Below are 19,499 nucleotides of genomic sequence, written 5' to 3' on the forward strand. Positions count from 1 at the left end.
TGTTTCTTTGCAAGAAGTTTAGGATATTGGGGTTTTGTTCGTGGGTTTGGAAGATGGAGGCCTCATTTTTTTTTTTTGGTGTTTACATTATAAAAGAAAAAAAAATTGGCCAAGGCAGTCTAAAAGTAATTTCTGCCGTATATCATTATTTTTGTAAATATTGAGCCAAAAGTCAGTATTTTTGTAAATTTCCCTACATAAAATTCCCTTTTTGAAAAGACTCCGAACCAAGTCCATATTAAAAAGCCCATTTAGGGCCCATCAAATAATGGACTCTCTGATTCTGATTATATGTCTCTGTCACTCTCCGATAATAAATCTAACTGAAGTTCCCCCCCTTTTCTGAACAGTCTTCCCGTTCTCTCGACTGTCATTCCCGTTCTGATTTCAATTTCAGAACCCTAACTAAACCCTAGCTTCCTGTTTCTCCCCGAATTCCCTATCGTTTGAGTGCCATGGACACTCTTCAAGCCGCTTACAAGGAGGAAGACGACGAAGAAGATGAACCTTCAAACCATTCTGCTTCTGCCACTACCGAAGCCGCCATCTCCGTCGAGCCTACCGAAGCTACGGGCGCCGGGCCACTCGGCCCTCCGCCATCCGAACAACTAAACGGCGTCAAGACCGACGCGGAAGCCTCCGACGATCTATCCGAGTCTGTTAAGTCCCAAGACAATGAGGACGAAGACGACGAAGATCCACCTCCAAAGAAGCAGAAACATCTATCAGCTTTGACTGAGCAACATTCGGACCTGGACCAAACTCCAGTATCTCATCTTATTGCAAGTAACGATGGCCCTGGTAGTGCGGCGATTACGGCTCCGATTACTACCACGAATTCGAAGAAGTCTAAAAAGAAGAATAACAATGTGTGGGTTACTAAATCTACCCGTAAAGGGAAAAAAAAGACTAAGGCTAACAACCACAATGCTCCTGTGGAGGACACTGTATTGATTACTCCCGTGCCAAGATTTCCTGATAAAAGCGACGATACCCCTGATATGCAAATATGCTTGTCGAAGGTTTACAAGGCTGAGAAAGTGGAATTGAGCGAGGACCGCTTGAGTGCGGGGAGTACTAAGGGGTATAGAATGGTGAGAGCGACTAGAGGAGTTGTGGAAGGAGCATGGTACTTTGAGATAAAGATAGTGAAGTTGGGGGAGACGGGGCATACGCGGCTCGGTTGGTCGACTGAAAAAGGAGACCTTCAAGCACCTGTTGGGTACGATGGGAACAGTTTTGGGTATAGGGATATTGATGGAAGTAAAGTTCACAAGGCTTTGAGGGAAAAATACGGAGAAGAAGGATACAGGGAAGGTGATGTTATTGGATTTTATATTAACTTACCAGATGGAGGTAACTGTGCCCCACAGCAGCCGCATATGGTTTGGTACAAGGGTCAGCGTTATCTATATGCAGCAGACTCAAAGGAGGATCCTCCCAAAGTAGTAACTGGTTAGTAGTTGTTCTTTATCTTTTACTTCCATGTATATGAAGTGTTAATTTCGCTTCTTGTTAATGTGATAATATATTGTGGAAATAGGGTCAGTGCTAGAAATAGCAACGAGAGGCTCAGTATTATTAGGCAAATTTACGTCTTTATTTCCACGCCTAGTTAAGCTTTTAAGCGTCTATGCAAGTAGGATGTGTATTTCAGATGGTTATCGAATGTCTCCAGAATGGATTAAGTAGTTAGGCCATATGTTCTTAATAGAATTAGATTACCTGGTTAATAATTTCTGAATTTGTTTCTTTGTTTTGGGACCAGCTTGTCTTACTTTGCAGCTCTGTACTTTCAGTTTCCTATCTGCTTTGGTCTTTTGATTCTTTGCTTGGACATGCTGTTACCATCTGTATACTTGTCTTGTTTGATAGAGTAGATATTGGTATTTTCCTATGTGCAGATAGTGAGATATCATTTTTCAAAAATGGAGTATGCCAAGGGGTTGCTTATAGGGACTTACAAGGCGGTCGCTACTACCCTGCTGCTTCAATGTACACTCTTCCCAACCAACCAAATTGTCTGGTTAAGTTCAACTTTGGCCCTGAATTTGAATGTTTCCCTGAGGACTTTGAAGGACGTCCACAGCCTAAACCCATGGTTGAAGTTCCATATCATGGATTTGACAACCGAACAGAAAATGGAGCAACCGAGGAGAAGAAACCTTAGCCAAAATGCTGTACCACTCAACCCTACTATTGTGTGCTCGTCATCTGAGTTCTCATTCCTCCATTTATTGCGGATTGAAGTTAACTTATAGAGATATGGATTAGGACACTAATCAAGAGGAGAGAAATCTCCATGTGATATAGGAAACTATTTAACTCATGATCTTTTAGTTTTTTGTGCACTTGCGTCTTTGTCTTTTAAGTTGTTTAGTTAATATCAATTTGGTCCTTACAGAAATTAGTCATGTTACAATCATTTTTGACCACGCTGTATACATACCATTTGCTCAAGAGCTCTCTTCTCACATTAATTTTAAAGCTAACTGTTCCAGTCATGTTGTCCTTCTTCTGTTTTCTTTTGAATGAATCTCTTTTATTTATTTATTTATTTTTTTATTGCGTCCCATCCCATGTTTTAGCTAGTGGGCTAAAATTGTCCAATGGTGTACTTTGGTCTGTCTTATGCAGGGGGTATACTTTGGTTGTTTTGTTTTCAGAGACCTAATGTGAAAATGATACATGCATGGGAACCTTTCTTTCCATGTGCACTTAAACACACTTCTCTTTCTTTCTATTATACGTGCACATGCACTGTTAACAATTATAAACTTATCAACTCCCAGTTTCTCATACCCATATTATTGAAACAAGCATCTTGTAGTGATTAAGTGCTTCTTACTTGGAGATAATGCTCTTTTAACAGCTTGTGAAGACAATTTGTGCTGTGCGTTAAGGTGTTAGTTTAGACTGGGCGCTTATCAATGGAAAAGAAATTGAAAGCAACATTCAGACTGAGTAATTTTACTGCCACTCTAAATTTTTATTCTTTTCTGTGTACTGCATATTTTTCTCCTGTTATTAAAAGGGAAATTATCTTGGTGGCAGTTGTGATTGTTATAGATATTCTACTGAATTGACAGGAAGTTCACATCAGACCCAGCGTTCTTCACTGAGATTGGTTGTCAAATGCAACTTATCTTGAATTTGCAGCAGAATGAACGAAAGGAACATGCTGAGATTGGTAGAATTCTTTTGATCGTAGTTGAAAGGACGGATAAAACTGTCAGCAAAATGATATTGAATCTCCATGTACAGTAGATTTGTTCATTTTGAGAGTCAAAATTCTCCTTTGCTCTCACTTTTTTCAACATCTTTCTGTTGTTAAATTGAATTGAAACAAGTATTTATGCAAAACACTTTTGAGCAAACTATGTATGCTATTATGCTTTTAATTGCATGTCATAATCTTGCAATTTTAACAGTCAACTTGGACATCGGTATTAAAAATGAAAACATGCAATAGAGTTAATTCCTAGCAAGAAGGATCGGCAGTCTTATTTGCAAGCCACAGTTAAATAAAGCTCAGGACCTGTATGTTCACCTTGTTAAAAATTTCATTGTGAATACAATTTTTTTTTTTTGAATAAATTGTGAATACAAATTAAAACTACGTACTTCAAGTGGGTTTCGAGTAGTCAACTATAATTGAAAACAACATATAGGCTCCATGGTTAAGTCTTTCTACACTACCTCTGCTAAACTACATAGGTGGTCTTTGTAGAGAAGAACTCTAACGACAACCCCATTTCACAACCGCCTTTTTACTTTGTTGAACTTGTATTTTTTCTATTATTTTTTTATATCTAAGTTGAACTTGTATTGTTGCCTGCTAGTAATGTAGAGGAGAATTGAGCCCCTCTTGAACTGACAATGGGTGGAGAGACTGATGCCTCTTGGAAGGGAAAGACGGTGTTTTCCTGAACGAAGGGCGCTTCTTCAGATGCTTCAAAGTTCTTTTGGTGTAAAATGTTCTAACATAAGGCGAAGCTCTCTCCATCAACTTGAGGATGGCAAAGAAGATAAGCCTGAAGGACACAATAAGGAAAACAATAGCTGCCAAATCCCACCACTTTGAATGATTCAGTTTTATGCCTAGCATACTTGTGAGTATAAACTCGCCTTTTAGCTTCATCCCATCAGGTATGAAGGCATCAAATTCAAGGCCAATCATATCATTCTTGTATGCGCCCTGTATTGCAAAAACATATGAACATCAGTCCTTTTTTCTTTTTTTTCAGTCTGTGCTTAAAAGAAAATTTCCACATATATAATTACCTGTAAACCCCAAGCACCATAGTTGATGTATGAAATGGGATAGCGCCAGAGTGGTTTGGGAAGATCAGGTATGGGGCGGAAAAAGCCAGAAGTCATCATCATAATCGCCTGCATAAGCAGATGATGGACAGCCATATGAAAAATAATTTTAGTTTGCTGGTATGAAGATGAAGATTACTTGAACTATCCAGTGTGAGAATAATGGTGAAAAAAGTTTGTTTCTTCTTTGGGTTACCAGATATCCAGCTCCAACTGTGACTCCCATCAAGAAGTTGGGAACAAGAGAAGCTACAATCATCATGGCACTCTCCACAGTTGCAATGCAGCATAGAAGATCGAGGGCAAAGTATAGGTAACATTCGAATTCAGGCCTAAATTTCACCATGTAGTAAACTATAGTTGAAGTGGCAAACGACATCAAAAGCAGGAATGGAAAAGCAGATAGGAAGTTCGATATGACATAAACACCAACCCCATAATATCCATTCAGTCTTTCCTTGTTGAACACCTGTTTCATAGCCAAAGAATAAAACACAAGAGTATTGGAAGATCGATATGCTGAATAGTTCTTCATTGTTTTTGGTCTGTGGAAACTAAATTTTACCTTCATTTCTTCAAGGAAAGATGGGAAGCCTCCAATAGACATGAAGGTCATAAAACCAGCTATGAAACCCCCACAAGCTCCGCGTGCCAAGATAGCAGTGAAGCTTGTGCCAACGTTGAAGAATATGGAGCCAACACAAAGAGACAGTATTATATACACTATGATTCTTACCCAGTAGTACCCAACATCTCTTGACATGTTTTTGAAAGATCTACAAGTCAAAACTGAGAGTTGCTTCCACCATTTCGCTTGGCTCCCACGTCTGCTTTCTATTACAAGTCCTTCCTGCAATACTAATAGTTGTTATAAGTTCCTATGTAAGAAAATTTAGTTTAATATCATAGAAAATGATCATATATACTTACAATGGATGAGATTTCTCTCATCCTAGCTTTAGCTCTTGTTGTGTACTCCGAGTTCTTGTAATTTTCAACTAGAGCTGTTTTTATCTTTCCTATTGGTATATTCGTTAAAGGATCCGAGTCCTGCAGAATCAGACATATTAGATAAAGAAATCAAGAAGTATTGACTAATCAAAATGTGAAGCTAGCACCATACATGAATTTTGCGAGTGCCCATCAAAGTGTTTGTCACCTGGTCGAAACCCGAATTAATACATCTAAGAAAGTGATCAGAGGGATTTCTTCTACTTGGACATGGAAATCCTGCTTTGGCAAAGAACTGCACCATTGTATCACAAACATTTTCTTTTATGTTTAGTTCTTCAGAAGCTTCAATCAGTACATATAATGAATATAGTTAAGGTTCACAGTGCTTTTTTCTTCTTTTTTACCTCAACAGCCATCTTTGCTGGTCCAAAATACACTGTTTGACCACCAGAAAGCAAGAACAGATCATCAAAGAGTGCAAAAACTTCAGAGCTCGGTTGATGGATTGAAGAGATAACAGTTCTGCCATCAAGAGAAATGTTCCTAAGAGTTTGAATAACAAAGAAAGCTGAGGCACTGTCAAGGCCACTGGTTGGTTCATCTAGAAACAAGAGACGAGGCCTAGTAAGGATTTCAAGAGCAATACTCAGTCTCTTCTTCTCCCCACCGCTAATACCTCTTATATGCCAGTTTCCAACAAGCCCATCTGCACAATCTTGGAGTCCCATTTCCATAATGGTTGCCTCAACAGTCTCATTCATCTCATGTTTTGATAGAGTTCTTGGTAGCCTTAACATAGCTGAGTAAGTTATGGTTTCCCTCACTGAAAGAGTTCCCAGTAGCAAATCCTCTTGTGTCACATAAGCCTGTTACATCAAAAATATTACACAAGATTTTAATTCTAAAAAGGAAAAGAAAAAACCAGCTAATATCATTAAAGAGAGTACTTCTTACAGCAACACCATAGTCTAGCCTTCTTCTCTTCCCATTAAGAAGAACATTTCCAGTCATGACAACATTTCCTGAAAGTCTTCCTACAACAAAAGATAAAAAATCAATTGATGACTAAAATCAAAGTAATACTTAACAAGGTGACCAACTAAGCCATGCAGGTTATAACCTGCTAATGTATCAAGAAGAGTTGATTTGCCAGAGCCAGAAGGGCCCATGATAGCCATGATTCTTCCAGGCTCAGCAAAACCACTTAGCCCATCAAGCAGCCTCCTACTATGTCCACTTCCAAAGTTTGGAAGAACAACACTTAGATCTTCCCACACCAAATACATGGCTAAATGTTGAAAATTGTCTCTTCCCCAACTTGGTAAATCCAAATCATCCTCACCTGCACCGCTGGTGGCGCCAGCAAAGTTCTCTATTTCCATTTGATTCATCTCATCAAATTTTCTGCAGTATGGCTAAGCTAGCAACACATAGAGAAGTACTTCACTGATATATACAATACATACTAGCATTTTTAATACTCACAGTTGAGAAATTACTAGGATAGTTAATATTTTCAACAACATGTACCTTGTTTTATATAGAGGAATCATAGCGGGAAAACATGTAGAGTGTCTAACGGTTCACTTGAATAAATGTCCTCCTTATAGATTGACTACTTTTGCTGTAAATGGCTTGAAATATATGCTGTTATAATGTCTCATATATATACACAGGACAAGTTGGAATGGCTACTATATCATCAGTGACTTAGTGGTAATTAATAAGGCAGGTAAAAAAATAAAAAGGTTAGTACTGGTAATAAGTGTGACTGTGTGAGAAGTGCAATAATTATGCTCACCAAACTCATCATGTTACTGTTATCATCTATCTATACACTTGTTCAAAGCAGAATCTCTTCTCTCTTCATGATGACGTATAAAAATATGATTTTTGTTTTCTCTTTGACTATAGTTTATTGTACTAGTATGTGCTATTAGAAATATTGTTCTTATTTTTAAAGTAGTGAGGAGGAAAAGAATACAACTATATATATAATTAAAATAATCAAACTTAACTCAAATCGAGTCTAGTGCTTCATTCTATGCACTAAAAACAATTACGCTTCCTCACCGGGTGTGAGAGAAAAGCTAACAATGTTGGTCTCCTAGATTAAAACGGTCTATGAGCAATAGTTAAGCACCTTACTTCTACTTCCAACAAACTGAATACTGTCTAAGAAGACCACCAAGATCAGGCTGACAATTGAGATGGCTTTGACTACCAGATGGAAAAACTCTAAAGGAGCTTCTAACCCATGACCATTTTGAGTAATATTAGTACTTAATTTTTTTATATATAATAATATCTCACTGATAGTGAGTCTCAATAAAAATCAAACCTCAAAATGCACTTTATCATAGTGTATAATGTATCACTATTTTTCAAGATATGCCACCTCTCTCATCCATGTTTACAGAACTGATTGCTTGTATTGGAAAAGTGGTAAGAAATCACAGATGGCACCACTTCATACTCTCTAGCTAAATATGAAATTGATTATTTGTAGTTGTAAATGGTCTTAGTTCAAACATGGTAAGTTTCTTCTTTCAAATAACCAAAAAGAACTAAATCACATTAAAGTAACTGTCTGTTTGTGTGTAAATAGTCATAAACATACACATGAACTAATCATTATAAAGCAAGGAATTATTGTTTATAAGAGACAATATTATGGCCATATGTAATTGTTGCTCACTAGTATTTTTAGCTTTAAAATGTGAGATATTGGTAAGTAGTTAAATTTCTACATAAAATTAAGGTGCTATAAAAGTGTGAAATCGATCAGGCTGAGGATAACAGATTTCAGGCTAATACAGCTAGAATAAAAGGGTATTGGGGACCTTGATATACAAGTAAAATGTGCTCAACCAATCCATCATAATCTGAATAATGATATACCTCATGTACCGTTCATGTAATACTTCACATATACGTGTACATAGGCAGATATGTACACAAATTATTCCTCTTTTTGGACTAATTGAATTTAATTTATCATCTCTATTTTCGCACCCATGTGTCCATACTCAAATAATAAATGCTGGCATTATTAGAACGGGCATACCAATACCATGTCAGATTAGATATCAGAATGCCACTTTATCTATCTTTCATTTTTCTATTTTTTATAACTAGGAATTCATAGCGTGTAGAGGGGCTTTTATTAGGTGGGAAATTCAACCTTGGTAGTTGACAAAATAATAACATTTTTTTTAGCAGGAGATCTCAGTTCTGTACTCCAATCAGGATAGCAGTGTTGCAGAGTGCAGGCTGAAGAGTTTCCATATTCTAGAGAATCCCCATTAGTATAGGTACAAAAGATAAAGAAGCTGCCCTTTGTAAAGGGGAATTTATTGAAATTGTTTGCTTCTGTTTTTGCCTCTTTCACTGTGTATTTCTTTCTAGTGTTTTTCTTTTTAACTATTCAACTTTGGCTCAGAAGCATAATCTCTGATTCTCTATATACACACAGACATATATATATAATGATATTTCGGCTTATGCGCCCAATGCTATGAGCACTTGAATATTGACACCTTAGATGGTTCACAATGAGATAGACGGCATATAAATAATGTATATTTGAGCTATACAAGTAGATGGGAAAATTCCCAAGTGTGACAGTAAAAATATTTAAAAATAGACAATAATTCATGTATGAAACATAAACACACTGAATGTTGTTATGTTTTTTGTAAGAATGTGATAGTGACTAACTACTCAAAACTGCAGAATCTGGTTTATTTCAGTGGTAGTGTCTTGTACTGCAGCTCAACTTATATTAATAATTTTTGCTGAAGAATGTATTAAGGGAGTGGAGAGCCAAGACCCTCTTGAGAAGACAGCGAGTAGAGAGGGTTGTGGCGTTTGGAAGGGAAAGAGGGAATTTTCCTGAAGGAAGGCCTTTTGTCAAGATGGTGTAGAGCTCTTTTGGCATAAAGTGATTGAAACAATGGGGAAGCTCTCTCCTTGAACTTGAGAATGATGAAGAATAGACTGCGGTAAAGTATGAGGATGGCCACAATAGCAACTAAATCCCACCACTTGGAATGACCTACTGAAATACCATACATCTTTGTGATGACATACTCTCCTGTCAATTTCGGCCCCGGAAATAGTGGCTCGAATTCAAGCCCAAGCAAATCGTTCTTGATGCCACCCTGAGTAACAACAACAACAACAAGCACATTTTTCAGTAATTAGAGAGACAAGATAATACTCTTCTTTGTTCATAACACTTTTTAGGCTAAGACTTGACTTAATAATCCTTTTGATAATTCATTGCATAGTAGCCTTCCAGACACGGTGTCAAGTTTTCAGAAAAACTACTATGTAAAGAATCATAAAATGGAGTGCTATATATGACCATTTCACTTGCAGTATGTTGTTTTGAAATGACAATGTTCCTAGTTTTTCATGTTAACCTAATGAATCAAAAGAAGTTACCTGAATTCCCCATGAGCCATAGCTGAGGAATGAGACCGGGTAGCGCCAAAAAATCTTGGGCAGATCAGGGAGCAAGCGGAAGAATCCAGATGTCATCATCAGAATACCCTTCATTTTTAAAAGAGGTAATCTTGATTAAGATGCCAATAACAAGAAGAACAAGCATTTAGGAGTAAGAGAGGAAAGTATTTCTTACCATAATGCCGGCTCCAACTATAATTCCCATGAGAAAATTGGGGACTAATGAAGCTACAACCATCATGAGGCTCTCTATAACAGATATGGAGGTGAAAATGTTGAGACAGAAGAATACATAATGAGAAAATTCTGGTCTGAACTTCACAGTGTAGAAAGTAATAGTCCCAGTAACAAGAGTAATAGCAACCAAAAAGGGGAATGAAGAGATGAAGTTGGCTAAGATGAACACTGAAACACCATAATACCCATTAAGCCTTTCTTTATAGAAGACCTGTGTTCAAGAAGAAAAAAAAGACCAAACTACGAAAATTATGGATTATGTTTCACTATATCTATCAATGTATGTATGTGCTTCACATTTTACCTTCATTTCTTCAACAAAAGATGGGAAGCCTCCAATAGACATAAATGTCATGAAGCCTGTTATAAAAGCCGTACAAGCTGAACGAGCATAGATGGCAGTATAGCTATTTCCCACATCATAATAGATGGTACCAACACATATAGATACAACTATATAGATAATGATCCTCAACCAGTAATATCCAACATCTCTGGACATGTTCAAGGATGATCTTCGAATCAATGTCTTAAGCTGAGTCCACCAACTTGCTTGACTTCCAGTTTTTGTGTCAATCTCAAGGTCTTCCTGCAAAATACACAAGTATTTTAAACAAGTTTTGAAACTGCTAATATGTGTGTTTAATGTTGTGTTATGGAGCAGATTGCTTACTCCAATGGTGGATAGTTCTTGAATTCTGGCTCTGGCTTTTGCTGCATACTTTGAGTACCTATATTTTTCAACAAGCAAAGCTCTAATTTCCGCTGTCGCCACATTCATGAGAGGGTCTGTTGTTGGAACATCCTGTTACAACATTGTCAATTGTCAAAACAACTGAACTAGAACAACCACAACAAACAAAAGAGCTCAGTTGCAGGAAGAATTGTACTCGCAATTTTAACGATCCCTTAAGCGTGGCAGTAACTTTGTCGAAGTCTTTGTTTACACAACGCAAGAAGTGATCAGAGGGGTTCCTTCTGCTTGGACATGGAACACCAGATTCAGCAAAGAACTACAACATCACAAGAAACACATCATAACTTCAGTCACAAGTAAACATAATTTTCACATATCTAATTCTCTTCTTCATTATTACCTCTACAGCCCTCTTTGCTTCTCCATAATATACAGTCTCACCACTTGACAGCAAGAAGAGATCATCAAAGAGAGCAAAAACTTCACTACTAGGCTGGTGAATGGATGAGATGACCGTTCTTCCATCGCGTGCAACGTTTCTAAGTGTTTGAACAACAAAGAAAGCCGAAGCACTGTCAAGACCACTGGTGGGTTCATCAAGGAAGAGAAGAGAAGGGCGTGTGAGAATCTCAAGAGCAATGCTTAATCTCTTCTTCTCACCACCACTGATGCCTCTCAAGTGCCAATTTCCAATTAACCTATCAGCACAGTCATAGAGCCCCATTTCTGAGATGGTTTCCTCCACAATGCTGTTTACTTCTTCTTTGCTCATTGTAGTTGGAAGCCTTAAAAGAGCTGAATATGATATGGTTTCTCTTACAGTTAATGTTCCCAGCAATACATCCTCTTGTGTCACATAAGCCTAAATAAATATTTATGTATAATAAAAAAAGAAATGAATATAAGCCTTTACTATGCATACACTTTCAATAATATCTGGGAAAAAAAGAAGAAAGAAACTTACAATAGCACCATATTCAAGTCTTTTCTTGCTCCCATTGAAAAGAATACTTCCGGTCATGACCACATTTCTTGACAGTCTTCCTGTGCCCCAAAAAGGAAAAATATATAAAAATGACTTCATTTTGTGAAAAAAGAAATATCATTTAGTCTATGAGCGAAGGCACAAAGTTAATTCAGAGTTTAGTTAGTACTAGCTTCGTATTGATATAACAATCTGATAAAGGACTTGTGCACATAAATGGAATTGTGACACGCACTAATTCCTTAAATATATATTTTGAATAGACATAGCTCCAAGGACCAGTCTCTTGCACTACACTATCATTGTACAGGTCTTTTGTTGTTGAAGTCATTCAAACAAGACTTATTGTTACTGATTCTTTGATACAAATAAGACCGTACGTAATCAGTCCTTATGAGATTTGGCAATATTGTTGATCAATTCTATAATGAGTAATGTGTTGCCTACTCCATACCCCCAAAAATTCTATTTTCCTCTCCATGGCCTGAATGAAGCTGGGATGAAACTAAGTGGAAATCCCTTGTCCACACCGGCTGATGTTAAAGAAACAAGAGATTAGTTTGGTTCAATCTGAAATGACAAAAGGGATATGTCATAAGCGTGTCTATACTGTAAATAGATTCAAGTTTGTTCCTAGAAGTATTTATAGAATGGGAACCTTTTTTCTTCTAAGCTACCTACAAGGTGAGTGATTAAACTAAACTTATACAATACTTGAATTCTTGGCAACCGACCGACTATCATTTAGTAGTTGACTGATGTTGTTCAGTTTTAGCCCTTCAATCGTATTGGCTAGAGACATAAAACATTTTACTATACAAAAAATGTTGAGAGAGATTTGAAAAAATGTAGTTGCTTGAGATCGTTGATTAGTGTACGACTCACTTTTTTTATTTGGTTTGAGAGTGTTTTTGTTCAAGGGAGTTTGAGCAAACTGGAGACTGATTTGGGTGTTGATCAGTGGATTTGGCTCTTATATTTCTGTCCCGGCTTCAACTGCACATTTTCTGATGATCCTAACTAAGTATTTACTGATGGTATTATTTATGCAATTCTATTTATAAATGATATACTTTAGCCTCTCCTAATTATCTCCTATGTTTTACATACATACACACAAATATATACATATTCAACTGTGAAAAATTGTTACATTGACAAAATGTACCGTGATTTCATCACTAGATTGTTGCTATTTCAAATTATAAACATTAAAAGTTTATCCTTCTTTGTTTTGCTTCATTGCATTTCCTAAGAAATTTCCGATGTTTTTTTTAAGAAAAAAGTAACAACATGGCCAAAGAAAAAAAAAATAAACTCATAGACTAAAGTTCAATCTTCTATTTTAGACCAAAGGAGAAGTCACTTGATGGGGTGTGTAGATATTTTTTCATATAAATAATTAGATTGGATTAGAATCATTAGATGAGATGTTGATGAAGTAAACATCTTTAAGTGTTAAAATAGTGAGGTAATACTATACTTTTACAAAAATTAGCTCTCGGTGTGTTAAATTTTAGGCTAATTAGGATTTTTGCTCCCTGAACTTTGACATGTACCAAATCATGCCCCTGAACTTTTAAGATCGTTAAAAATGCCCCCTGAACTATTGAAATTGTTGGATTTAAGGACTTTTATCGAATTTCATTCAATTTTACTATTTCAAAGATTATTTATGTACTAAATTATGCTCCCAAACTTTGATATCTACCAAATCATGCCTCTTGAACTTTGACATGTACTAAATTATGCCCTCTGAACTTTCATTCATGTTAGACTTTTTTACTAAAATTGGAAAAAAGTCCTTAAATCTAACAATCTCAATAGTTCAGGGGCATTTTTAACGACCTTAAAAGTTCAGGGGACATGATTTAGTATATGTCAAAATTCAGGGGACAAAAATCATAATTAGCTTAAATTTTATGTCAAATTTAGCTTATATTAAAAATTGAAATTTAGTATAAGATATAGTATTATCTAAATTTAATGTACGGTAACTTTTTTAATTATGCAGTTTTGTCATTCAACATGATAATAAGTTTTAATATATATTTTTAATAACAATAATGTTATTAATTATTTTTTAAATATTTAATTTATTAATGACTATTAATAATATTTCATATTTCATCTTAAATAGTTACTGTATATTGGAGTATAATAATAAATATTATAGCAAATATAATATATTTTTTATTTTTTTTGGGTTAGATTTGCCATAATATCTATATAGGGATTATCTAAATAGTTCTAAATGAATTGTGTGTATTATTGTTATATTATATTTTATATAAAACCTTACTACAAAATTAGACCTTTATTAATTAAATTATCGTTAGCCTTCAATATTTTTGCTAGTAAAATGTGTAGTGAAAACCAAATGATCTTAGATTCATAGATTGGGTCTGTTTTTTTCTTTTTTTTTTGAGAAATGGATCAATTTGGTTAGTAATGTAAAAGTTGATGAATAATTAAATAATGAATTATCCAAATTATGGTGAATGACTAATGTGGAGGAATGAATGCCCATAACAAAAGCATATGCATTGAATTGATAGGGAAATTTGATTTTCTATACTTAGAAAATCTTAAATTTTTTTCCCTAAATACATACTTAATAATATTGGTAATATATGACTACATTCCTAATATCCCACAAATACCCCTCCCATTTAAAAAAAATCAAAAACTGAAATCAGCCATGGATGCCTCATCTCGAACCTCTCTCTCCCATGGCTGCCTCATCCCGACCACCACGCCCGGCCACCGACTACTACCCACCACCCCGACTACGCACGACCACCGTCCGAACCACGCACGACCCAGCCCCTTCTCTCGGACCCAGCCCCTCTCTCTCTTCCTCTCTCTCAAACTGAAAAAAAAAAACCAAACGTCCGATGGTCGAACCGCATGGTCCGATGGGGTCCGACCCATCGAACCATGTGGTCCGACCATCGGACTAGTGTCAAAAAAAAAAATAAACAAACTTAATTAGTGGAAAAAAAAAAAAAAGAAGAAATCAACTTCTCTAAGCAGCAGGGTAATATGGAATAGAAAATGTCTTTTGAAAACCAAAAAAATTTTCTAGCCGAACGTGTGGGTGAGGCTATGGACATGATTCGAATCCTTATGTGAAAAGACAAATCATATGGATTATTGTTTCTCCTCAATTCTCTTGTAAAAAGCCTAACCCAAGTTATATGAAAAAGGTGAATGTGCCTTCTCTTTATTTATCGTTTGTTTTTTTTTTTTTTTTTTTTTTCAGTTTGAAGAAAACAAAGAGACGCTGGTCCGATGGTCGGACCACATGGTCAGATGGGGTCCGATCGGACCATGTGGTCCGACCATCGGACCTCTGCTTTTTTTTTTTTTTTTTTTTCAGTTTGAGAGAGAGGAAGAGAGAGAGAGAGGGGCTGGGTCCGAGAGAAGGGGCTGGGTCGTGCGTGGTTCGGACGGTGGTCGTGCGTAGTTGGGGTGGTGGGTAGTCGTCGGTGGCCGGGCGTGGTGGTCGGGATGAGGCAGCCATGGGAGAGAGAGGTTCGGGATGAGGCAGCCATGGATGAATGATTTCAGTTTTTGATTTTTTTCAAATGGGAGGGGTATTTGTGGGATACTAAGAATGTGGTCATATATTACCAATATTATTAAGTATCTATTTAGGGAAAAAAATTTAAGATTTTCTAAGTATAGAAAATCAAATTTCCCAATTGATATGACAAAGCTAGATGAGTGAGTGGGGACCACTAATCTTTTCCTTGCATGAAAGCTTCCTTTATCATATTTATTATTAAATTTCTAACTACCAAACCAATCAGCTTTGCCTCCCTATTCATTTCTTCCTTGCTGTTTAATATGCCAAAAGCAAAATGATACCCAGAAAAATAAAAATTAGATATAGATAGTATACTCACTACAATTATAGAAATTTTTAGTTAACAAGTTGAAAAAAAAAAAAATACATTTTCACAATAAGTGATCTAACTAACACCAAGATGAAAAGTAAATACTTGGACTTATCCCCAAAAAAAGTAAACAATAAAAAACTATTCAAATCATAAATGGATCCATACATATTCCATAGAGCCACAAAAAATATTGTATCTAAAACCATAAAAATTAAAAAGAGAAATTACATAGTTTTTCTCCAAAGAAACTTACCCAAAACACCTAAAAGTACAGTAAAAACTACAATAAGAGAGAGGGAGAGAGAGAGAGAGAGAGAGAGAGAGAGAGAACCTGCTAAAGTATCCAGAAGAGTGGATTTTCCAGAGCCCGATGGGCCCATAATTGCCGTAATTCTACCGGGCTCAGCATATCCCTTGAGCCCGTTGAGAAGCCTTTTGGTCGGCCCATCACCAAAGTTAGGCAAAACAACGTTTAGATCTTCCCAAACTAAGTAAGTCCCTCTCTCCCTCCCACCACCACCACAAACACCACCACTTCCTTCATCCATATCTCTGTCACTAGAACCAACACCACCGCCGTGGGTCCCACTCGCCGCCGACGCTTCTATCTCCATCTACTGATATTCTTTCTATAATAATATCTTTGTTTTTTTTTTTTATTTTATGAAGAAAACAGAAAAAGAATGAACAAAAAAGAATTCTTAAGGTCTAGAGTTCTGAAAAATATAAAAGATAGAATGAAGAGAAGTGGGACAATATGGTAATTTTAGTGTGTTGGCCCAATAACGAACACCAAATAACTAACTATAATATAAATATAAATGCTATATTGAGAAGGTGAAGGTGGTGGTTGATGTGCCTAATAAATACATGTCCCCAACTCTCATCAATACCATGTTATAAATGCTTTGTCTCTTTCTTTCTCTAATATTTTTTTTTTGCAGCTTTCACCTCTTTTCATCATCTTTATTACGCTTACTTCCTTCTAACTAGAAACCATATTTTAATATCTAATTATTCATAGTACATACAGACCTGGCCCAATTACCAAAATAATATCTTCATTCTTTAGTGTAGAATTAATACTAAGAGTAAGAGTAAGGGTGATATAATTCTTATTATTTTACTCATAGTGTATTTAATTTGTATTTTATATTTTGGATTCAATTTAATTTATATAGTAACTCAAATTCAATTCAATTAAATCTACAAAAATATTATTTTAGATTAATTACTTTTTAATATTAAATTATTTGATATTTATTTAAAAAATTCACACAACTAACAACAAAATAAAATAAATTATGGTTGTTTTATGTCTTTAACAATAAATCTACATATATAGGAAAAATACGAGACAGTAATCATTGTAAATACCTATTTTTGTTTTCTACTTAATTCTTTTATTTTTATAATTTTTTATTTTGAAATTTTTAAATATATATAATATTATATAACTAACTATATATATTAATTTATTTTAAATTTAAACTTCCAAAACTAAAAAATTGCTTATAACTATATATTTTTTAAAAAATATCAATATATACATATAACTCTAAACTATCCTAATTAAACCTAAACCTAATTATATTTGGCAAAACTCTCATTTTTTTTTTCAGCCACCTATCTCTCTCTCACGTTTTCCTTTTTGACAAAACTCCCACTCACTTATTTGGTGCTCTTGAGCAAGATCACTGCAATGACCGCTTTAGTAATTTGGATTAGTAAAGACAATTAACACTAATTTTTATTATTTTATTATTATTTGTGAATTAATTTAATTGTGGACCCCAATATTTAGAAATAAATATTAGAGTTATAATTTCTCAATTCCGGAGATTTTATTAAACTCTAAGGGTAATATTTAGCTTATATGTGAAATATGTTATTTTTGTAATTTTTGCTCGGCGACAACGGAAAATGCGATGGATGGCTAGTTTGATCACATGGGTAAGTTTAGAATCTTATTTCTTAGTGGAAAATATTTTTGAGGAAATAAATTATCGGGATTGAGCAAGGTTATGGAAATTGACCATTTTACCCCTAGCTTTAGAAATACCCAAGTTATAACTTTAAGGGCATTTTTGTCATTTGGGTAAATGGGGAATAGGTGGCTGCCTAGCTTTTTGACACCTAGCAAGCTGATTTTTTCAGCAAGGGAAATTGATTTTCCCTTATCATTTATCTCATTTAATGAAATTAAGAGAAAAGACCAAAAAAATTGAAGAACTCTCTTCTTTCCTTCTCTCTCATTTCGAAACTAGCAAGATTAAGGGGAAGAGCTACTGATTTTTAGTGTTTTCAGCAAAGAAATCTTGGGAGATTCAAACTAAGGTAAGCCCTAATAGAACCCTTCTTTGTTTTTTTAAGCTTTTTCTTGATTTGAGATTATGTTTTTGAATAATGAGGGCTGTTAGGTTAAGATAGGTTTAGGGTTCGAATTTTAGGGTTTCATTGAGTTGATGTTAACTCCTAGCAGCTGGTTTTAGTGTTTGATATTGATTGTATGCAACTTTGAACATTGAGTTCAAAGCTTTGAGCTTTAATGGCATAAATTGATTTGGTGTGTTTTTCTGTGAAATACTGGCTGGGTTTTATTGTTTATGCATTGAATAGGAGCTCTGAAAGGTTTCATGGCAATTGGTGAAGAATTGAGCAACAAATGAAAAGTTTGGGGAAAACTGGTGCAAACCGGCTAGCTGGTTTGCAGTGCCACAAAAACCGGCTAGCCGGTTTTGGCAGGGTTCCCCGGTCCTTTCATTTTCTCAATTTTTGCCTTTTCGATGCCTCGGTTGGGTGTTTCCATATTTCCAGAGTTAGAATAACCCATTAAGAGCATAGCAGAACTTAGGATTTTGGTTTTGGGTTTCCCGGGATTAGGGTTTTAATCATGTGACTTACCCGGTTTCAAAATGTGATTAGGGCATCCATCTAGCACGAGATTTCCGTTCAGTTCGGCCAACACACTTGAATTCGGAAAACAGGTCAGAACTGTGTATAATGTGTGATGTGATTATCTGAATGTATGTATATGTGTTTGTATATGCATTCTTAAATTATGATTTGCACTACCAACACTTGTATGGATATGATACAGAGTGCATTGGTATAGTGAGTATTGTTGTTGTGAGTACGATACAGTGATACCAACAAGAGTACGGGAAAGTGCTAAGGTGTGTGGTATATCACTCAGTGGTACTCAGGGTACGGAGTAAATCCTACCAATACTCGTACAGTGAGGTATGTTGTGTATGTGGTATAGTGGTTGTACCCTAGTATTGAACGTTCATACTCATCTGTTAAGCTCTGTAAATAGGTGTATGGGCGCCTATTTACAGGTCGGAAATTATATGATATGTTATATGCATTTCTTACTGAGTCTGTTGACTCACGGTTCTGCTTCCATGTGTAGGTAAAGGAAAGGCAAAGGCTGAACAAGAATGAACCTGAGCTCGGGTGGGATTGTACATGTCAAAGTAGCGCGACCTGGAGTGTTCGGTCTCGGGACATCTGGGAGTTGTATTTTGATAGTCGTTGTGCGACCTGTAATTTGTGTATTTTGGAATATTAATTTTAAAAAGTTTGAAAACGGGATCCCGGCACTTGTAAATATTTTATTATATTACAAAGTTTAATATTTAATACAAAAGTTTTAATTTGACACGTTTTTCGAGAAAATTCTTTGATTAGAAAAGATTGCACTATAATTGAAAAAGCACTGTAGCGTGCCTTAACATTAGGGCGTTACAATCACTAATCATGCATATTTATGTGGTTATTAAGTAACTAGATAACTTTGCCGCCCTTCATGCGGCAAATTTAAATAATAATAAAAAGGAAAAAAAATTAACTTTAAAATAATAATTTTAATTTATAAAAATTTTGAAATTAAATTATCTAATAATATCTTATTATTGATTTAGTT

At 35.5% G+C, this 19,499-nt stretch overlaps 3 protein-coding genes across 6 annotated transcripts; 1 reads left to right on the forward strand and 2 right to left on the reverse strand.

The window, feature by feature from the left end:
• The first annotated feature begins 310 nt into the window (after positions 1–310).
• Positions 311–2,573, forward strand: LOC115719711 (protein TRAUCO). Its single transcript, XM_030648859.2, has 2 exons — positions 311–1,455; positions 1,905–2,573. Exons 1-2 carry the CDS (start codon positions 456–458, stop codon positions 2,168–2,170), a joined length of 1,266 nt encoding a protein of 421 aa, XP_030504719.2. The 5' UTR covers positions 311–455; the 3' UTR covers positions 2,171–2,573.
• LOC115719710 (ABC transporter G family member 15) lies at positions 2,357–6,938 on the reverse strand. Of its 4 annotated transcripts, XM_061110513.1 has the most exons (10): positions 6,808–6,929; positions 6,398–6,692; positions 6,232–6,311; positions 5,682–6,143; positions 5,447–5,569; positions 5,254–5,373; positions 4,889–5,173; positions 4,520–4,792; positions 4,285–4,392; positions 2,357–4,198 (listed from the first exon to the last, which is right to left on the reverse strand). In XM_061110513.1, exons 2-10 carry the CDS (start codon positions 6,666–6,668, stop codon positions 3,839–3,841), a joined length of 2,082 nt encoding a protein of 693 aa, XP_060966496.1. In that variant the 5' UTR covers positions 6,669–6,692; positions 6,808–6,929; the 3' UTR covers positions 2,357–3,838. The 4 variants fall into 4 exon arrangements, with proteins under 4 accessions (XP_060966496.1, XP_060966497.1, XP_060966495.1 ...); XM_061110514.1 differs by having other exon boundaries at positions 6,398–6,811; XM_061110512.1 differs by having other exon boundaries at positions 3,544–4,198; positions 4,520–5,173; positions 6,398–6,697; positions 6,808–6,938.
• Positions 6,939–8,822: 1,884 nt separating this feature from the next.
• Positions 8,823–16,523, reverse strand: LOC115719709 (ABC transporter G family member 15). The gene is made up of 9 exons (XM_030648857.2): positions 15,903–16,523; positions 11,646–11,725; positions 11,082–11,543; positions 10,875–10,997; positions 10,658–10,789; positions 10,289–10,573; positions 9,923–10,195; positions 9,727–9,834; positions 8,823–9,440 (listed from the first exon to the last, which is right to left on the reverse strand). Exons 1-9 carry the CDS (start codon positions 16,183–16,185, stop codon positions 9,087–9,089), a joined length of 2,100 nt encoding a protein of 699 aa, XP_030504717.1. The 5' UTR covers positions 16,186–16,523; the 3' UTR covers positions 8,823–9,086.
• Between the last annotated feature and the right edge of the window lie 2,976 nt (positions 16,524–19,499).

This window comes from Cannabis sativa, chromosome 2 (assembly GCF_029168945.1).
Source record: "Cannabis sativa cultivar Pink pepper isolate KNU-18-1 chromosome 2, ASM2916894v1, whole genome shotgun sequence".
Lineage (NCBI taxonomy): Eukaryota > Viridiplantae > Streptophyta > Magnoliopsida > Rosales > Cannabaceae > Cannabis > Cannabis sativa.